The sequence below is a fragment of the Martes martes genome, assembly GCF_963455335.1.
Source record: "Martes martes genome assembly, chromosome: 3".
In the NCBI taxonomy this organism is placed as follows: domain Eukaryota; kingdom Metazoa; phylum Chordata; class Mammalia; order Carnivora; family Mustelidae; genus Martes; species Martes martes.
Window position 1 is genome coordinate 122,708,484 of NC_137890.1, and position 20,958 is coordinate 122,729,441.

A 20,958-nucleotide genomic window follows, 5' to 3' on the forward strand; every position below is an offset into this window, starting at 1 on the left:
TACACAGCCTTTATTCCCTTCCAAATAATTTATTTGCTGTCATTGAAAAGAATTTTAATGTGTTTCTGACTTTTCTTATCATAGCTCAAATTTATCAACCATGACATTGTTCATTTTTTTGCTGTTAAATGCTTCCATATAATCTGAGAAGGTTTATGTTTTCTCTGTACTTCTCTTTGCTGATAATATAAAGAGAGAGTTGCCTGTCAATATGTTTATCTTTCTTGAATATGGGAAAGGGTACAGAAAGTGGTGTGTTTAATGGAACTGGACTGCTTAGGGCTTCGGTTCACTGGTAAAGTTGAACTGTGTGTTCTTAAGGCTGTCATAATGCATGCTCCACTCTCTGTTCATTGCCATATGCTCTGTTTATACACAAGTTAGTATTGCCATCAGTGGTGATGCTGTCCCTTTACTTTCCGGTTTGGAAGGACATCTAAAGTTAGTGGCCTATATCTAAAAAGGAAATCTCGTCTGGAAACTGCTCATGAAAAATAATTTTTTACCTGGATTTGGGCGAGTAAAGTATTTTTCCTACTAAATCTCATATTGGGACTCCTCTTTTATCCCACTAATGTCCTTGGTGGTCTGAATGTCGACTCTTCATTGACCTCTGCAACAGGAAGAGCTCATTGGAGCCTAGTATATTTATTCCTGATACTGTAAGAGAGCCTTGGGAGGCAGAAGAATCTGGGGCAAATGCTAAGACACAAGAACAGAATGTATGGGAAACATAATGTCCAATAAATACAAATAAGAAAATTAGAGTTATTAAAAATCTGGTATGTTCAAAACTGTCTTATTTGGAAGCCAAGGGATATTCTGTACTTATAAGTCTAATTTTAAATTACAAATTTAAAATTTGTAATTTTAAGGGGCACCTGGGTTGGCTCAGTTGGTTAAGCATCCGACTCTTGATTTTGGCTCAGGTCATGATCTCAGGGTTGCAAGATCGAGCCCTGCGTGGGGATGTGCACTGGACGTTGAATCTGCTTAGGATTCTCTCTCTCCCTCTCCCTCTACCCCTCCCCCATACTCTCTAAAAAAATTACACATCGAAAAGTACAAAGAACAATTTATATTTAAATTTTGGAATGTGTTTAAATTCTCATTATGTGTTCACTTAGCAGATTTGTGTCCTATTGAAGAATCACTGAATACATTTTAAGGATTATGAATATTTTGAAGTGTTAAGATTTTTTTATTTATTACAAGTCAATATTAGTGTCCTCATTTTAAGGAAATCACCTCTTTCTTTTCATTGAACTGCAGCTCAAAGAGTCATTCAAAGATATCAAAAAGAAATTCAACAATTTAAAGTTTAATTACACTAAGAAATATGAAAAGGCTCGGAATCTGAAGGCTCTTAAATATCAAATTCAACAAATTGATGTGCATGCTGAAAAAATACAGGTAAAGAGAAAGTGCGAGTGGCATGTCTGTGTGTGTGTCTGTGTGTATGCGCATGCATGCACTACTATGATTATTACAAAATCAGTTTGCATTTCAATTCTAGATGCCTAACCCTTGGGCTTTTTTGCAACATCGGGATTCAGATGGTAGTTTTCTGCTTTTGTAACAGTTGAGTTCCTCATGTAAAATGTATAAGTTAATTTATCTCTTGAGGCAGCTCTAGAATGAATTCTACCAAATCTACGCAGCCTCTCTGCTTCTATTCTTCCCCAGAGCACACACACATGCACACACACACACATGTGCACACCTTTTATACACCCCATTTCCTTTCCTTGCACATGCTTATGTCAGGAACTTACTCCACTACTCCCAGAACCTCCTACACTACCTTAATTACCACATGAACCAGCTAGATAACTTGAATATTTTTCCCCAGGAGACAGTGAGCTTCTTGAAGACAAGAAAATATTTTATTTTATGATCATTGTCTTTTCTTAAAATCATACTATCATTCTCGAAATCTGGAATAGGACCTGGTATGTAGTGAATTTTCTATATGATTTTAATGATGGATCAGTAAACTATGTGGGAGAAAACCCATTCTTTCCAAAATACATTTGTGATTATTATGATTTTAATATATCATCAGGGAGAAGGCTGCAAAAATTTTCCCCAAGTTTTTTTTTTTTAATTAAAGTTTTTTTTTTTTTAATTTATTTATTTGTTAGAGAGAGAGAGAGTGAGCGAGCACAGGCAGACAGAGTGGTAGGCAGAGGCAGAGGGAGAAGCAGGCTCCCCACCGAGCAAGGAGCCCGATGTGGGACTCGATCCCAGGACGCCGAGATCATGACCTGAGCCGAAGGCAGCTGCTCAACCAACTGAGCCACCCAGGCGTCCCTCCCCAAGTTTTTCTCTCAGTAAATTATCACTAGCTAGCCTCATAAATAAAAATTGAATTTTGTTTTAAAAACTGTTTCTTTTTTGCATAGGCTTTGAAAAAGAAAATGGAAAAAGTTGAGAATAAAACTTCTGATTCTTTCTTGAGTTATCCAAATAATAAAGTTAATGTTCTTTTGGAAGCCATGAAGGATTTACAAAAACATGTGGATGAGTTTGACAAAGTTGTGACAGATTACAAGATGAATTTGGACCTGACAGAGCACCTCCAGGAGATGATAGAAGAGGTATCCTTTTCTTGTTTAAATGGTGTCCATATGTAATGTTTTTTAAAATTGCTCTGTTACTTTAAAACAATGCTACTGCAGTTAATTTTGTCATTAAATCTATGCATCTTCCTCCTTTTCATGATTATTGCCTTAGGATAATTTCTTAAAGTAGACTTGCTGGACCAAAGGGGATGAATGGTGCAAAGTTTGATAGCATTGTCCAATTGTTCTTCAGAGAGATTTTACTAATTTGCTCTTACCAGCAACATAGGAGAGTTTCTCATTTCTCCATAACGCCATCAGCTCGAGATGTTTAACCATCATGAAATTATGCTCATTGCTGGATATCTGTTTAAAATACTCAAAGGGACTTATTTATTTCACGGACTTGCAAATGTTTAGAAAGAAATGTGATAGGGGGTGTTTCGTGTACACAAATTGTTATTGGTGTTATTTTTGTTTTTGTCGAGAGGATAAATGGTAGAGGATGCACAAGCTATAGGAAATTTGACAAATTACAGTTGTTATTTGCACACCTCATGTTGAAGAAATTCCACACCTGAAGTTCTTTGTGGCCCATTATTCTGTGATACAGAACGTCTCTCTACCACGGATGCAGCAGATTTTAGATTTGACACGACACTGAGGAAGATGAGGGTGATCATTCCTCTATGTCTGATCCATAGGCTTGCTGCGACCCTGTGGCACTTATTGACAGCCAGCTCCTAACCGACTCATGTGTTTCTGTTTCTCACTCATCATAATCACTCTGGCCATGGTCAGACACATTCCTTCCATCACCGTTATTTAGTATTTTGGGTGAGAAACTGTCTCAATTCTCCACTGTGCTTTGAAAATATAACTTGAGTAACTTCTGTTAAAAACAAAACAAAGCAAAAAGGTCAAATGCTGTTCCTCAACCCATAAACTAAATCTCATTCTTAAAAGAGAATTTATTTATTAAGCAGGCAGTACTTTATCCATGTGTTGTTAGTTACTTCAATTATTTTGGCAGGATTCTCTATGTTCGAACTTTTTTTCTTTTCTTTTAGCTGATATTTGAGTTCTTTTTTGTGCCGTATGCTTTTTATATTTCCTGTACTTGTAAGTCTGCAATGTTCTTAGCAAGTCTATTTCAGGCAAATCTAAGAAGGCAGGAAAATCAAATGAATTTCCATACCTTTATTTTCTTATCTAACTCTACTACCCAAGTGCAGAAGCCTATGATCATATTTTGACATTTTCCTTATTATGACTTAGAAAGTTCAAACTAATGTGATTATAAAGTTTGAGGAAATTGAAATTTAATACTTCAGTGGTCAAAATGAAGAACTTTAGAACATGGTATCTCTTTAATCTATGCTTATCCCATTTTAATTTAGTGTCACTTTTGGTATGAAGATGCAAGTGCCACAGTTGTAAGAGTTGGAAAATATTCCACAGAATGCAAGACAAAGGAAGCTGTGCAAATTCTCCACCAGCAATTCAATAAATATATCATGCCCTCCGTGCCTCAGCAAGAAGAAAGGATTCAGGAGATCAGTGACCTAGCTCAGCGCTTATATGGTGAGGTCTCTTTTAAAATAACCAGCAATTTGCCCTTGAACAAATCTATAGTGAACCTAATCCAGCAGAAAGCAGAGCATGACAAGCCCTCAGGGTCCCCACTACAGCAATTATTCAGGCAAGAGACTCAAGATAAGCACCCATATCTACAAAAGTAAACAGCCAGGAATAGAGGAAGTCATTTCTGCCTCCGAGAGAGGAAGTCTTTGGATTTTTTTTTTAAAGATTTTATTTATTGGGGCGCCTGGGTGGCTCAGTGGGTTAAAGCCGCTGCCTTCGGCTCAGGTCATGATCCCAGCGTCCTGGGATCGAGCCCCGCATCGGGCTCTCTGCTCAGCAGGGAGCCTGCTTCCTCACTTCTCTCTCCGCCTGCCTCTCTGCCTACTTGTGATCTGTCAAATAAATAAATAAAATCTTAAAAAAAAAAAAAAAAGATTTTATTTATTTATTTGACACACACACACAGAGAGATCACAAGTAGGCAGAGAGGCAGGCAGAGAGAGGGCAGGGCGGCGGGGGGGTGGGGGGTGGGGGGGGCGGTGAGCCGGGAGCCTGATGCGGGTCTTGATCCCTGGACCCTGAGATCATGACCTGAGCTGAAGGCAGAGGCTTAACCACTGAACCACCCAGGCACCCCAAGGAAGTCTTCAGATTTTAACTATCTTGTGTAAACCTGCCTTCTCTATTCTCTTTTCTCCCTTATTCCTGTTGGCCATCCCCTGGGTAATAAGCAACAAAACAAAACAACAACAAAAAAAACCAAACTCATTTCCATGAGGGTGATTTCTTTAAAAACATTCAAAACTCCCATAATACTTTAAGTGGGTGTTAAGCTAAGATTGATGTTTCTAGTCCTCATATTTCTATGAGGGGTGTGGTTTGTAGATTTAAGAAACAGATGGTTTGGTTAGTGGATTTAAGGAACAGTTCCCTTGCCTTCCTCTCCCTTATGGAATAAACAGGAGAACTCAAATTATCATCTTCTCCATGCTTTTCTCTTCTCCATGACCAGGAAAGAGAATACAGTTGTCAGTCTCAAGAGTCTTTCTATCTAAAGGAGGCCCTCATTTCAGAAATCCTCTGGGTGATGATAGCCTTTGGGGGTGCTGAGGAATAAGTTTCATGAATCCCCTGATATTGTTCCTATAGACCAAGGGTAGTTCCCAGTGGCCAGGCAAATCTAGCTTAGAAAGAAGATAACAATGGGTAGTACAAAATGTTTCAGCGTCTGCCCACATTACTGCCAGGTGGATATTTTCTCACGCAACATGAAACGCTATCCATGGATAGCCATAAAAATGTGTAGAAACATATATACTGTACTACCTAATATTAAATTATTGAAAATGAATTGTTAGTACTTTTCCAAAAGGAAAAGGTAGAAACATAAAAATAATAAAATGTGGATTGAAAAATTAATGAAAACGAATGTGATATCTCATTCTTACCATAGTTACTGTATAAGTGCCCTAAAATGTTGTGAACGCCCTCTGCTTCCGCAGCATTGTATATGGTTCCCTCTATTTTTGTACTTTCCACACTGTAGTGAAATTATTCATCTGTTCATCCATCTTCTCTATTGACCATAAGCTCCTTGAGGGCAAGGGAAGCATGTTTTGTCACTGTATTTGAGTGCGTATTCAGTTTCAGGACCCTGTTAAGTACTCACAGAGACCCGACACTAGTTTAATTCCCCTCCCTTCATGTGTATCCTGCATCCTGCTTTATCTGTGTTCCTGGCCCTTATACCAACTGACAGATTGTATAGTTATTTGTCTATTGCCTGGCTTTTACACCAGCATACAAAATCCATGAGAGATGGGATTTTACCTGTTAGTTTACTGCTTCACAATATACACTAAGTGCTTAACAAATACGTGATGAATAAATGAATCATTGACTGAATACCTTGAACAAATAAATAAATGTGAATCTTCATCTGCTCAGTAGAGAAGCTATGTAATTTTTTAAAATTCGCAATAAGTAAAAAGCTTTAGGAATATTATTTTAACTCTTATAGGCCACCCAAGCATCTTTGGACCCAGAATTGTAATGCAAATAAATTTATCTCAAAAAAATTTTTTGAGTACCTATTATGTATGAGGAGGTATGATTGATAAAAAGATAAGTAAAACTTAGTTCCTTCATTCAGGAATCTACAGCCTAGACCTAGAAGTCATGTTACAGTAAATGCAGCCAGAAAGGCATGTGTATTGGTTTGCTAGAGTTAATATCACGAAGTACTATAGACTGCGCAGCTGAAACAAGAGAAATTCATTTCCTCACAGTTCTGGAAGCTGAAGTCCAAGATCACAAGATCATGGTGCTGACAGGGTTGGTGTCACCTGAGGCTTCTCTCCCAGACTGGCAGCTGGCTGCCTTCCTGCTGCCTTTTCACATGGGCATCTCTCGTGCACATGCTTGTCTTGGTGTCCCTCCCTTATCTTACACTGGTGGGAGCCACGCACACTGGATTAGGGCCCCAACCTCATGGCCTCATTTTAGTTTAATCACCTCTTTGGAGAACTTATCTCCAAATGTGGTAACATTCTGAGATACCGGGGACTGAGGCTTCAACATGGCAAGTTCTGGAGGAGACACAATGCAGCCCGTAACATTGTGAAATACTGCTTAGTCTAAACCGTGGAGTCTGCAATCCTGGTTTCAAATCCCTGCTTCTGTGTTACTGTCTGGGCAGCCTGAAGAGGCTCTCTGGGCCTCAGTTTCCTCATTTGTAAAATGCAATAGAGCCTAGAAAATCCAAGGAAAATTGCATTAATGCATATAAACTGCTTAGCTATAGTCAAATAATAAGCTTTCACTGTGTGGTAGCTATTTTTATTATTATTCTAGTAGAGAGAAAATCTATGTGGGGAGGATTAAGAACATGTCACAAAGATACTGGTATTTGAAGTAGACAGCAGGGAGTCCGGGGGAAGGGCATTCGTGGTGGAGGAGAGACTACTTGCTGTGGAGAAGAGGCGCACTTTGACCAGAGACTAAGTATGTGAGAGAACTACGGTGACAAATATTTCTCAGGAGCACCTTGAAACTGTTTTTGAATGCATAAATGAAGAATTGACCATGTTCTGAACAGGAAACAACTGATTAGAGTGGTGCTTTAAGAATATTAGCATAGCAACATGATTTAGGTTACATAAAAGCGACAAGGTACAGCAAATGTAATCATTTTTCTGGGGTACCCGTTTTTTCAAAAAATGCCTTCATTCATTTATTTTTCTATTCAAGTATTTATTAAGCACTTACTATCTACCAGCCTTTACACCAGACACTGGGAAGGTGAATTGATGCCTGGGATTTTTTTTTTTTTTCTGCTAAGGATTTGACCTCAAAAATGGGTTTTTTGTCCCTTCCCTTTCCCAGGTTTTGAAGAAGGGCAGAAATACGCTGAGAAAATAATGGCAAAACACAAAGAGGTTCTTGAATCTATCACTGAATTATGTGTCTCTCTCACAGAGCTTGAAGAAAAGCTGAAGGTAATTTCTTCTTCCCAGAATATGTATTTTCAAGTGATATAAATAAAAATGTGTTGATAAGTGTCTTCTAGTGCAAAGATGTTCTAATAGAAATTCTCAAGGGACATAATGTGCACATTTGTTTCACAGCTTTCTAACATAATTATCTGGGTGTTTCTGATAATTAATTCTGTTTCTTTTCCATCACTGCAGAGAAAAATATTGCTGGGAAGGAGGGCTAAACACAATTAAGGTGTCTCATTTACATTTTCATGGATCACATCCTAAAGGATAAATGTGTGCCATTAAAATCAAAGTAAAGTCTGTATTAAGTAGCCTTATGTTTTCATTCCTGAATAATAAATGGAAGGGCTTTTTTTTCCCCCCTTCCAAATTGTGGCCCCAGAGAAAATAAAATTAAATCCTCAGGTGTTATATTCATTGAACATTTAGCTTCATAGAAGTATTAAACTAATCATTAGCATCCTTCATGAAATAAAAAGTTGATGGAATAAAGACTAGAGAGGATGTTGATATCTAATGCCTAGACAAATCCAGTTAAAAGAGAGAAATGCGTATATTCTTTTGTCTGTATTTTGTGAAAACTAGCTTCATTAGTACTGTTTTAGTGACTGGCTGAAAGAACTGGTTACTTAAGATGGAGAGAATAACAAGGTAACTAAGGACATAGGCTTTAGAGTAAAACACAGCTGCTTAGGAATACCAGTCCTCCAAATTATTGGACTTTTGATTTGGGGTGAATTACCTCATCTCTTTGTGTCTCAGTTTCTTGATCTGTACAGTGGAGTGAATAGGGAAACCTACTCACAGAGTAACCCTGAGAATTGAAATGTGAAGACATCCATAATTATTGTGATCATTGTTAATATCGAGACATAAGGGCGCTCTTGTAGTTCAGAGTAGAATTATATTTCTAGCAACCATTTTTTCTGTATGAATTTCCATGTCATAAATTTGAGTACTCAGTCCATTCAAAATAGTTTGCTATGCTTTTAATTGAGTTGGTGACCAAACAAATTATCTTTATGCCTTAAGAAACTAGATCTTAAACTTTTTTACCATTTTATATAACACTGCAATGAACATCTTTGCACATAAAGATTTTTTTTTTTTCCTCTTGTATCGTTCCCTACACATAAACTCTCCAGAGCAGATTTGGGTAAATGAGCATGAAGTTGATAATGTTTCTAATATACACATGTTAAATTGCATTCCACAAACATTTTACAATTTTAATGTCACCAGTAATATACAAATATGCCATATGCATATTATCCTTTTTAAACAATAATCATTTCTTCTCTACCTTGACCCAACCCTCTGAGGATCTGTTTCTTCTCCGGACTTCCAATACACAGCTTGAAAAGCACAGCTTCATCTGACTTTTTGTTCTCTATTATCTAGAACAGCCCTCCCATTTCTGTTGTACATCTTCAAGTGAGGTCCACTTAACAAAATCTACTCTCTTATCCCTTCATGGCCATTCTTTCTGAAAGCTCTTGCCACTCCCTCTGCCCACTTCCTCATTCCCCATTCCTTTTATACACCTTAGTTAGGATTGCACCCTCTTTTTCTCATTTTCAACCCATCACCTGGATTCTCTTTTGCACTAGTCAGGAGCCTCCTAATTATACCCTCTAGCTAGATTACCCTTCCTAAATACAGCTGCTAGTATCGTTTTTACACTCAAAGTACTCCACTACAAATTCTTCATTGCTCACCAAATAAAGTTGAAATTCAGGGTCTTCCAATGTTCTGAGGCTGAGCGTCTTTCCAAATTACTGTGCTTCTATATTCATTGTAGGTCCCTATCTCAGTGGTGGACCATCCTATATTCCTGAGTTTTCTGTTTCTAAACCTTCCTGTACATGACCTTCTCTCTCTGTTTATCTACATTTTACTATTTCTCACAGCCAAACCCAAATGTTGCCTCTTTTTCAACTCCTTTGTTAGGCTTTTGCAAGTCCTTTGTCCCTTCCTCTCTGATCCCCCAGAACACTTGTATTCTTTCCTACTATAATCATCACATGTAACTACCATCACTATCCCAACCCATCTATTTGATTACACCTGAGAAAACCCTATGGTTCTGTTCAGGTCCCACACAACATTTAACACTGTGCTTTGCCTAAGGTGGGTTTTCTAGAAAGAGTTTCGGCATTTGTAGTAAAAACTCAAAGGATTGGTACAGAGAAGAAGAATCCTTCAATAGCTCAAAAAGGTTTGATTTGGGTAGATATAAAAAATGAGGAAGGGCCTTCCTGGCAAAACTTACGGGTATCAACAAGGCTCTTACAAGTTAGACCCTGAACAAAAGCTTGTCAAAGAATGCTTACTAACACTTTACAGATATTTGCAAGAGAGCATAAACGTCTAGTTTTTATGTTTTTAAGGTTGATGCTATGGGTATTTTGTAGGGGTTATTAAAAGTAGGCCCAGAAATCCCTGAAATAATGATAATAATCCTTTCTATTTGTATAACAATTTGAGATATACAAAGACTTTTCATATATATCTTACTTCAGTGATTTCCAAATAACCTTATGATGGTGGTAAGGCAAATGTTGTTTTCCTATTTTATTTATTCTAAAGATTTTATTCATTCATTCATTCATTCATTCAAGGAGAGGGAGAGAGAAAGAGCACATGAGCAGAGGCAGGAGGGGCAGGGAGAGAAGCACAAGCAAACTCCTATGCAGGGCTCACATCCCTGAGATCATGGCCTGAGCTAAAATCAAGAGTCGGATGCTTAACCACCCAGGTTAATGAGCCAGCCAGGGGCCCCATTTTCCTTGTTCTAGAGGTGGAGTTCAAAGAAGGTAAAACTGCTTTGCCTGGGGCCTCACCCTCAGTAGTGGTGAACTCTAGAATTAAATACAATTCAAAATCTAGCACTCTTTCCACAACAACTGCCATTTTGAGATTAGATATCACATGTGTACTAAAGTGGAGTAACTTCTTCACTAATACCAACCAGCTTACATTTTAGAATTAGACTAAAATCTGAATCTCCCCCCAAATTCTCTGAGTCCATATAGCACAAGCACTTTGAGGAGTGTGCTGTTTCTTTAAGGCCCATCTAATGACCATGTTCCAGGTGGAATAGAGAATGTTCTGGTGTGGTAAAATCCATCATCCTAAACTTGGTGTACCTGAGGCTCCTTTCACCTTACAGAGTCTTTTCAGCCCTCACAGGGGCTCCCCAGCAGCTTGCAAGTGCCTGTACGTCCTTGACTAAAACAGCTCCATGAACTATAGGAGCAAAATATCATCACCCACAGGAAGCATCCTTTGTTCTCAACTTTTTTTCTTTACCATACTCAGTGATGTTTTCTTCCTCTCTACATGAGTCTGCATATTCTCTGGATTTCCTCTTTGTTCTTCACCAAAATCATCAGACAGTTCTTCCTCAGCACTTCTCCCCAAGGTGCTCCTAATGGCTTAGATGGCCATGCACAATGATTCCTTTCTCTAGAGAATGCTCCTGTAGGTGCATCCTACTGCAATAATGACTTCGTTCTGGCTGGGCCTTTGAACAACCAATTTTTACTGGCCATGAATTTTATCAAAGCAGTGAGGTGGATGGGGAGCTGTGAGCTGGACAAGATAATTTTGTAAATCACAACATGGGAGTCCTCAGTCTGTTGTGGAATACATTTGCGGAAAGGCTCCAAGTGGCCTATGTTTTCTTCCTAGGGGTTATTTTGTAGTGCTGTACTTCCAACTTTCCTGGCCCAGGCTCTCACTAACCATTGCTTTGTACAGCAGGGAGACATTTTAAAGACAAATGTGAATTTGGAAGACCTCCATGATGACTTCATCGACCTGCTAAAAGAACCAGCGAGAAATACGCAGACACTATTCAATGAAGAAAGGAATAAGGTAAAGAAAATTATGTAATGTCAGTTATTCATTCTGTTTTGAGGTTAGAGTCCTTATTCATTGAAAAAAAAATGAATTAAAGCCTTCTTTTCTATCTGAATCAAATCTTTCAACGCACATGCAATGTGAATGTCCTTATCCTGTACTTCCCTTCTACCCTTTACTTAGTTGTTCTTCTTCCATTTATGCTATTTTCCTCTGAGCACCTCCTGTTTAACAGTGGGACCACAGCATTGCCCAGTGGTATTGGGATAGCCCTTCAGTCACCTTACTGTCACTCCAAACTACTACTATTTCTCCCACCTTTAGTTGCCTTTCCCATTTCCTTTTACAGTCAATCCCAACTTCAAATTTGACTTCTCTCTATTATACCACCAAGCTATGGTTCTGTTGTTTCACACTATCCACTGGAAAATACATGAAATTAGCTTGTGTCTTATTCCACTGAAGCTATCTCTAAGATGATATTTCCAGGTAATATACTAAAACATAGGATCCAACTGATATATAAATACTAAAGTACTTAAAATATTTAAATTACTTTAAAATCTATATATTACAGATAAATTAAATATGTAGCAAAACTGCAAATATTCACAAAATGCAAATGTTTCATAATTTCAAAAGCATTCTTTAAATCACATCATTATGGATTTTCAATATAAGTTGCTCTCTTTCTATTTATAGCTGCTGGACTATAATTAGCTCCTATCTTTTTGCCTTGCCAAATTTGCTTCTAGTGTTTCTCTTTCTCCCAAGGAACTGAAGGAACAAACAGAGTCAACATTATTCTCAACTGTCCCCAAATTAATAAAGTATTCTTCTTGTGACGTGAGAATTTAAAGTAAATATCTCCCCACTTGTTGTTATCTCATGGAGAATGATTTATCTTTCCTTCAAGTCAGTACAATTCTTAGATCTTCTATATAACCTTCTATAATCTTTTCCACAGGTTAAATCTATGTCAAGGTCTATTGCAATTGTACAATCTCCAGGCAGCAAGTATCATTATACAAACTGGCTCCTTTGTGGGATGGTCTTGAAGCATTTAAACCCTGATTCTACTCTGAAGCAAAGGAAAGCTGCCAAACCTTGATCTCTCTGTTGAATCTTAGTCTTATATCAGATGGCCTTTGGTTACTGTGATTAGTCTCTGGGATTTCTCAATCTCAGTACTATTGATATTTTGGCCCAGAGAATTCTTTGTTGTGGAGGGCTGTCCTGTGCATTATAGGATATTTAGCAACATTCTAGGCCTCTATCAACTAGATGCCAGTGGCACTCCCACTCCTCACCCAGTTGTCATAACCAAACAACGTCCGTGGACATTGCCAGATGTTTCCCGAAGAACAAAATCACCCTTGATTGAGATCATCTCATTGAAATAGTAAAGAATAACATTCAATGCATCGCATTTTCTTAACTAGGTAACTTTTTTTAAAAAAGATTTTATTTATTTATTTGAGAGAGTGCAAGTGAGACAGAGGGAGCATGAGCAGAGGGGAGTGGCAGAGGGAGAGGGAGTAGCAGTCTCCCCACTGAGCAGGAAGCCCTATATGGGGCTTGATCCCAGGACCCTGGAATCATGACCTAAGCTGAAGGCAGACACTTAACTGACAGCCACCCAGATGCCCCTTCTTAACTAGGTTTCTAAGAGATACTAAATTCAACTTATTTTTTAAATTCTGCACATTGTCTACACTGTCAACCATACCCATTTACTAAGAATTGAAGTGAAACTCATTATTAGCAAAGCAAACATACTCATTTATACTTAGTAAATATGGATTTTCTTGTTTTTATTTATTTTTCTTAGAAAAAAAATTAAAGAAAAAGATTCCTTTAAATAAAAAAACAAGGTTTATTTTCACTGTGAAATCAATTTTTTAAATATAAGTTAAAAGGTCATTTGTTATTTAGTATAAAAGTGAAGGCCCACAATTATAGCTGTCAAGAACTCTCACTGACATCATTTCACATATACATTCAGGTGCAGTTAGCACAGACAGCAAAATGAAAGGGTGACAGTAATCTTCCCTTAAACAGCTCAATCACATTTACCATTCTATTATCTCTATCATTTATCTTATGGGTCAGTTGTGATGATTTCCCCAAAAGCCATATGGACAGATAATAAAAATACCAAGTAAAATAAAAGCTTATCTGGGAATCATTGTGTCCAATTCCGATACCCCAAATGGTGTTATCTTCTTTGGAAAGTTGTTTGACTCAAAAAGAACAATTCCAGTAGTGTTTGGTCAGAGAAAGATGGCAGCAGAGTAGGAGGGCCCGAGGCTCCTCTTGCCCCACAGACACAACTAGATAACTATCAAATCATCCTAAATATCCCAGAAAACAGCATGAAGACTGACAGAACAAACTCTACAACTAAAGGGAGAGAAGAGGCCATATCAAGGAAGGTAGGAAGTATGAAGATGTAGTTTAGGGGAGAAACAGATCACCAGTGCTGTGGATGCAAAGAAGGGTGAGAGAGGAGCACACAGGAGAATTCACAAGGAGAACATTTTCCCAAAGACATTGGCTTGGAAAACAAGAGGGGCTGAATTTTGTGAGTTCTTGCAACCAGCAGGGCTTAAAGCCTGGAGTGTTAAAGATCATCAGGCTTGACTGGGATAGAGGCAGAGGGCACTGCCTTGCTCCTAGAGAGAAGGCAGGCAAACAACCTGGGGACAGACAGTGTGGAAAGAGCAATCTGAAGAATGCCTGGGGCACACAGTGAGGAGATTGTTCACTCTTCTTGGAGTGGAGTGCATCCCTGAGAGGCAGTGTTTACAGAAATGTCTCTCCAGGAACAAAGGAACTGGGTGATACCATTTTCCTCCTCCAACCCTCAACATAAATACAGATCCATCTATGAGAAGCAGTGCAGGGCCAACACTAGCTGCCTGACTTGCTTACAACAATCCCCACACCCCTATACTCTCATAGGACTGCCCCTTTCAGTCAAACTTGCCTCAGTCCCAGCACAGCAGCTTCTCCCCTGAACACCAGTACAAATCCCTGTCCACACTATGTCTCCCAACCAGAGTGTTCTGCAGGGCCTCAGTTCTGGTGGAGGTGGTATCTGATCTCATTTCACAAGAAGATCAGAGCATATGTAGGTAAAACTCACTACACAGAGGCAGGGGACCAAACACTGCCCACAGCATGCAAGAAAGCCTCTCCAGATGACTAGCCTGAAGGATAGAGCAGCCAAAATACAACAGGAGATCACATGTAGCACACACCAGAGACACTCTCTGAAGTACCTCTTTGACATTAGCCATAGCATCTTCTTTCTCGATATGTCTCCTGAGGCAAGGGGAAAAAAGCAAAAATAAACTATTGGGACTTCATCAAGATAAATTAGGCCATTACTTTCAGCTTTCCCTCTATGGTCAGGAACAAGACAGGGATGTCTACTCTCATCACTATTATTTAAGGTTGTACTGGAAGTTGTTGCCTCAGCAGTCAGACAACAAAAAGAAATAAAAGGCATCTAAATTGGCAGGGAAGAAATCAAACTTTCACTATTTGCAGATGACATGATACACTGTACAGCAAATTCAAAGGACTCTACCAAAAAACTGTTAGAACCCATAAACAAATTTAGTAAAGTTGAAGGATACAAAATCAAATACAGAAATCTAGTGCATTTCTATACTCCAATAATGAAACAGCAGAAAAAGAAATTAAGGAATCAATCCCATTTACAATTGCACCAAATACAATAATATACCTAGGAATAAACCTAACCAAAAAGGTGAAAGACCTGTACTCTAGAATCTATAAAATACTGATGAAAGAAATTAAAGATGACACATAGAAATAGAAGACATTTCATGATCATGAGTTGGAAGAATAAATATTAAAATGTCTATACTGCCCAGGGCACCTAGGTGGCTCAGTCAGTTAAACGTCCAACTCTTGATTTCAGCTCAGGTCTTGATCTCAGGGTTGTGAGTTCAAGCCCTGCAATGGTCTCCACACTGGGCGTGGAGCCTACTTAAAAAAAAAAAATGTCTATATTACCCAAAGCAATCTACAGATTTAACGCAATCATATCAAAATACCAACAACATTTTTCACAAAACTAGAACAAATAATCCTAAAATTTGTATGGAACCACAAAAGACCCAAATAACCAAAGCAATCTTGAAAAAGAAAAGAAAAGCTGGGGGCATCACAATGCCAGACTTCAAGCTCTATCACAAAGCTATAATCATCAAGGCAGTATGGTACTGGCACAAAAACAGACACATAGATCAACAGAACAGAATAGAAAACCCAGAAATGAACCCATAGTTATATGGTCAGTTAATCTTTAACAAAACGGGAAAGAATAGCCAATGGAAAAAGACAGTCTCTCCAACAAATTGTGTTGGGAAAACTGGACAGCAACATACAAAAGAGTGAAACTGAACCACTTTCTTACATCATACACAAAAATAAACAGATAAAAAACCTAAGGAGAACACAAGCAGTAGCCTCTTTTGACATCAGCCATAGCATCTTCTTTCTAATATGTCTCCTGAGGCAAGGGGGAAAAAGCAAAAATAAACTACTGCGACTTCATCAAGATAAAAGCTTCTGCACAGCAAAGGAAACAATCGACAAAGCTAACAGGCACCCTACCAAATGGGAGAAAATAATCACAAATGACACATTTGATAAAGGATTAATATCCAAAATATAAAAAGAACTTACCAAACTCAACACCCAAAAAACAAATAATCCAGTTAAGAAATGGGCAAAAGACATGAATAGACATTTTTCCAAAGAAGACATACAGATGGTCAACAGACACAGGAAAGATGTGCATGCAGCATCACTGATCATCAGGGACATACAAAACAAAACTAGGATGAGGTATCACCTCATACGGATCAGAATGGCCCAAATTAACAACACAGGAAACAACAGGTGTTGGCAAGGATGTAGAGAAAGAGAAACCCCCTTGCACTGTTGGTGGAAATGCAAACTGGTGTAGGCACTCTGGAAAACAGTATGGATGTTCCTCAAAAAGTTTAAAATAGAACTACCGCTCCAGTCCAGTAATTGCACTACTAGGTATTTACCCAAAGAGTAAAAAATACTAATTCAAAGGGATACATGCATCCTCATATTTATAGCAGCGTTATCTACAATAACTAAATTACAGAAATAGCCCAAGTGTCCATTGACTGATGAATGGACAAAGAAGCTATGGTATGTATATATAAAATATGTATACTTACATATACATGTATATACAGTATATATGTATACATATGTAAATATAATATATATTATATAATGGAATATTATGCAGCCATAGAAAAAAATCAAATCTTGCCATTTGCAAGAACATGGATGGAGCTAGAGAATTATGCTAACTGAACTAAATCAGTCAGAGAAAGACAAATAGAATATGATTTCACTCATATGTGGAATTTAAGATGCACAACAAATGAACCTAGGGGGAGAAAAGAGAGAGAGAAAGAGGCAAATCTAGAAACAGACTCTTAACTATAGAGAACAAACTGATGGTCACCAGAGGGGAAGTGGGGCAGGGGACGGGTGAAACAGGTGATGGGGATTAACCAGTGCACTTGTGATGAGCACCAGGAGGTGTTGAATCACTAAATTTTATCACTATATTTTATACCTGAAACTAATGCTTAATAATAATAAACTAATAATAAATAAATAATAAACTGATAACACTGTATGTTAACTAACTGGAATTTAAATAAAAACTTTTTAAAAAGAGAACAATTCCCCCAGACTATTATAAGAATATATTCATCACAGGTTTTCTCTTGGAGATAAAAAAGCATTTCTCATTTTTCAAACTCCCAAATGCAATAGGTGGCATTAGGCAATTTAGTAAATGCAGTGCCCATTATGCTGTTAACAGATTAGTGATGGTATTTTACTTCCAAGGTGAACACTGTAGTTAAACCCATAGTAATATTTGAAAACTCCTCGGGTTAAATGAACTCCCAGAATATAAAGAGACTCCTGCAAAATCCTAGATCTATTCAGCAGAAGATGCAAGCTTACAATGCCCACATTTATAGTTATAGAATTCAAGTGCTAGAAGGGCTATAACAATCATCTGATCAAATACCATTTTACAGTTGAGGAAACTCACACTAAAAAAGATCAAATATTTTGTCCTCCACAAATCCCGGAAACCAATGTCTGAACTGGGCGGGCAGCCCCATTCTCTTGAATTTCAGACATACTAACTTTTTCCCCAAGATCGAAGGAAAGCAAGGAACTGGGGCACATAAATGAGCTGCTTTGTAATGACACTGCAGATTCCCGTGCCAACAGCATGGAAGTACCTTTTTGATATTAATAAGGATTTTTAATTCCATGAAGTAAATCTGTAAATTAGAGGCTTTCCCAGACCACAAAGGAAATCATATCTGGGAAGTGATGTTGCCAGTTTAAGACTCAGATAGAATTCTCATAGGTTGAAGATACTGCCAACAAAAGCTGGTAAGTTGGAAGCCTTCTTTGAACTGAGCTCATTTAAACTACACTTATATAGAATCAGTTCATTTTTTTCAAGGAGGTATAACGGCCCAATCCTGTACAACTCAGAGCCAGGGACACACAGGCAATGAAGGCATCATTCCCCCACCACACAGTGATATTTCGTTCTTGCACCCCAAGAAAAGCAAATTTAAAACAAATTTATGTTTTCAAAGTTCTCCTTAATATACATTATCTGACAGTCCAGTTTGGAGGTAACATATCACAGAAAAGATAATTTAAAAATTTAAGAACTGGTTACTTAACTCCCCCCACAGTCTTAGAACAAGACTAATATGGGGGGGGGGGGTCAGTTGCTCAGACGGGGTAGAACACAAGACCACAGGTTAATCAATACCCTCTCATCTCACAGAGAAAGTAGTCTGGATCCACCTGCCTGGATTAAGTACATCGCTGCAAAAAAGAAAAAAATAATGACACATAGTGTTGATGCTTAATTACAGTTGGCAGCATCAAAAATATCTACTGTAGGTACTTTTTTTATAATTTGCTTTATAATTTATTGTTTTTTAAATTAAAGTACCATTGTACAGGTGTACATAGTGATTCAACAAGTCTATATGTTACACTGTGCTCACCTCAAGTGTAGATAGCATCTCTTACCATGCAAAACATTTAACACTGTATGTTAATTATACTTGAACTTTAAAAATTAATTAAAATTAAAAAGGAAGTTTTGTAAAATTCCATAATGACTTAAAAACTGGAAGGTTATTTGTCTTTGAGAATAAAGGAAGAAGTGCCAAGGGCCAACATGGATTGACTCAGGAAAAATTGTATTAAATTCATGTTATTTTGCTTTGTGAGATGATTGTCTAATGGATAATTCTAGGTTAGTGCCATAGACAAAATTTATTGTGATTTCAAAAAGTCATTTGATAAACACATTCATGATCTCTCTCTTACAGTAGGTGGAAAGATGTGAACTGAATAAGTTTGGTCAGGTTATAATTGTTCCAAGAATGTTAGGTAGTTCAACAGTGTCAACCTGGAAGACAGTGTGCCTTGCCCTGGGGAGACATCTGACTTTGTCCTAAACTCTGCAATGTTCAACACTTTTGTCAATGGCATTAATAGAGAAGATAGAAAATTTTAGCTGATTAAAAACTCAGTATGAATCATAGTCACATCTGGTTCTTATAGAAACAAAAAAACTAATATAATCACTTTAACAAAAATATATCATATAGATCAAGGAGGTGTTGGTCCACTGAGTAGTTCCCATCTGAAAGTAAATAAATCCTGGAAATAAACATATTTAAGGGGAGCATTAATAAGTTGAAATGTTTCTAGAAAAAGATTTGATAACACTCTCTCTCTCTTATTGTCAGTAGAAATTATCTGGCAGTGTTATTTTCTGTGGACAGCATTTTTCTACTTCAGGAACTGTACAGGGTAAAAAAATAATGTTCTTGGATTGCCTTCTGAGTTTGGCACCTTCTGAACAAGAGGCACAAGAGTCAGGCATCGATCACTCGTAAAAACTGGCTTAGGGAACATGGCTTGGACTTTTCTAGGGGGTTTCCTAAAACTTTGTCACTGATTTAGATAGACTGCCTACCCAGACACTTGGGTGCACAGCTAGAGAACCCCAGGCTTTCTGTACAGGCCCTTTCAGACTTTAGAGCGAGTGTGAATACACACATCTGCTGGAAGGCAGATCGACAAGAGAGGCCTCAGAAAGCCAGAGCTGAGCATGTTCGGTCTAAACCTGCGGCTGACTAAGTCATTTCCTCCCCAAGAGGCAAGGAGGAGTGAGGAGACTAGACTGGATTCTTACTCAAGTTTCTCTCCTAAACTTGTTGCAAATTTTCAGACAATTCTTAAACATTATTCTCTGGAAAGACACAGGTTCCGCAAAGAAGTCATTAAGAAGTTGCCTGTCTATGGATGACCCTCCTATCAATGAACGTCCCTGCTGTGAGGGAGCTTATAGCCCAGTGGGAGTGGGACTTCCCAAAAGGTGACCAGGATGATAAAAGTCCTAGAGTCAAGGCAGATGAAGACCTGGAGGTTTTAGTTCAATCAAAGAGACTGAGAGGTCATGGCACCAATTCTCCAAACAGTCAAAAGGCTATTAAAAGAGAACAGTCAGACATCTGTGTTGCTCGGGGAGGCCAGCTCAGATCCGTTGTTGGATACCAAGTGAAGGCATAGCTTTGCTAAATACAGGAAGAGATTCTTTTTTTTTTTTTGGTAAGATTTTATTTACTTATTTATTTGACAGACGGAGATCACAAGTAGGCAGAGAGGCAGACAGAGAGAGAGAGGAGGAAGCATGAGCAGAGAGCCTGATGCGGAACTCGATCCCAGGACCCTGAGACCATGACCTGAGCCAAAGGCAGAGGCTTAACCCACTGAGCCACCCAGGTGCCCCCAGGAAGAGATTCTTAACACAAGTAAAGCATAAAATTCTTCTCAAAGAAAGCACCCTTTTGGGAAAAGTGTTCAAACAGAGGCTACCAGAATGTCTTGGAGGAGATTTCCTAGACTGAATAGGAAGTTGGATCAAAGTCCCTTTGAAAAAGAAAACAAAGACAGAGTCAAGCCGAAGAAGGAGGGGCATTTCCTATTGCCTATGTGCTTATTCAGTAATTTTTTTTTTTTAATGACAAGAGCTTTTAAAAAACTTCTGGCTTATTTTTAGACCTAGAGTTTTAACTTCTACTAAATGACCGAAGGAAACCACTTTCTCTAAAGCTGCACTTGTGCTTTCTCTGAGGACCATTTGTATCTCTGGGAAAGTAGAAGGAACAATTGTTTTGTTTTTGTTTCTGGTCTTCAACCTGAAACATATTTATTTCTCAAAAATTATGTATCAATTACATGTCAGGGGCAAGACTATGAGCTAAAATGAAGAACTCAAAGTCAAGGTGAGACCTAAC

The 20,958-nt window shown here is 38.1% G+C and overlaps 1 protein-coding gene across 1 annotated transcript in view; it reads left to right on the forward strand.

Moving 5' to 3' along the window:
* The window catches only part of CCDC141 (coiled-coil domain containing 141), a 199,882-nt gene that overhangs the window by 175,578 nt on the left and 3,346 nt on the right, over positions 1-20,958 (forward strand). Inside the window, exons 18-22 of the mRNA XM_080799858.1 lie at positions 1,273-1,413; positions 2,406-2,600; positions 3,965-4,148; positions 7,533-7,645; positions 11,411-11,527. Of these exons, the coding sequence (XP_080655984.1) occupies positions 1,273-1,413; positions 2,406-2,600; positions 3,965-4,148; positions 7,533-7,645; positions 11,411-11,527 (750 nt within the window). The remainder of the gene's footprint in view (positions 1-1,272; positions 1,414-2,405; positions 2,601-3,964; positions 4,149-7,532; positions 7,646-11,410; positions 11,528-20,958) is intronic.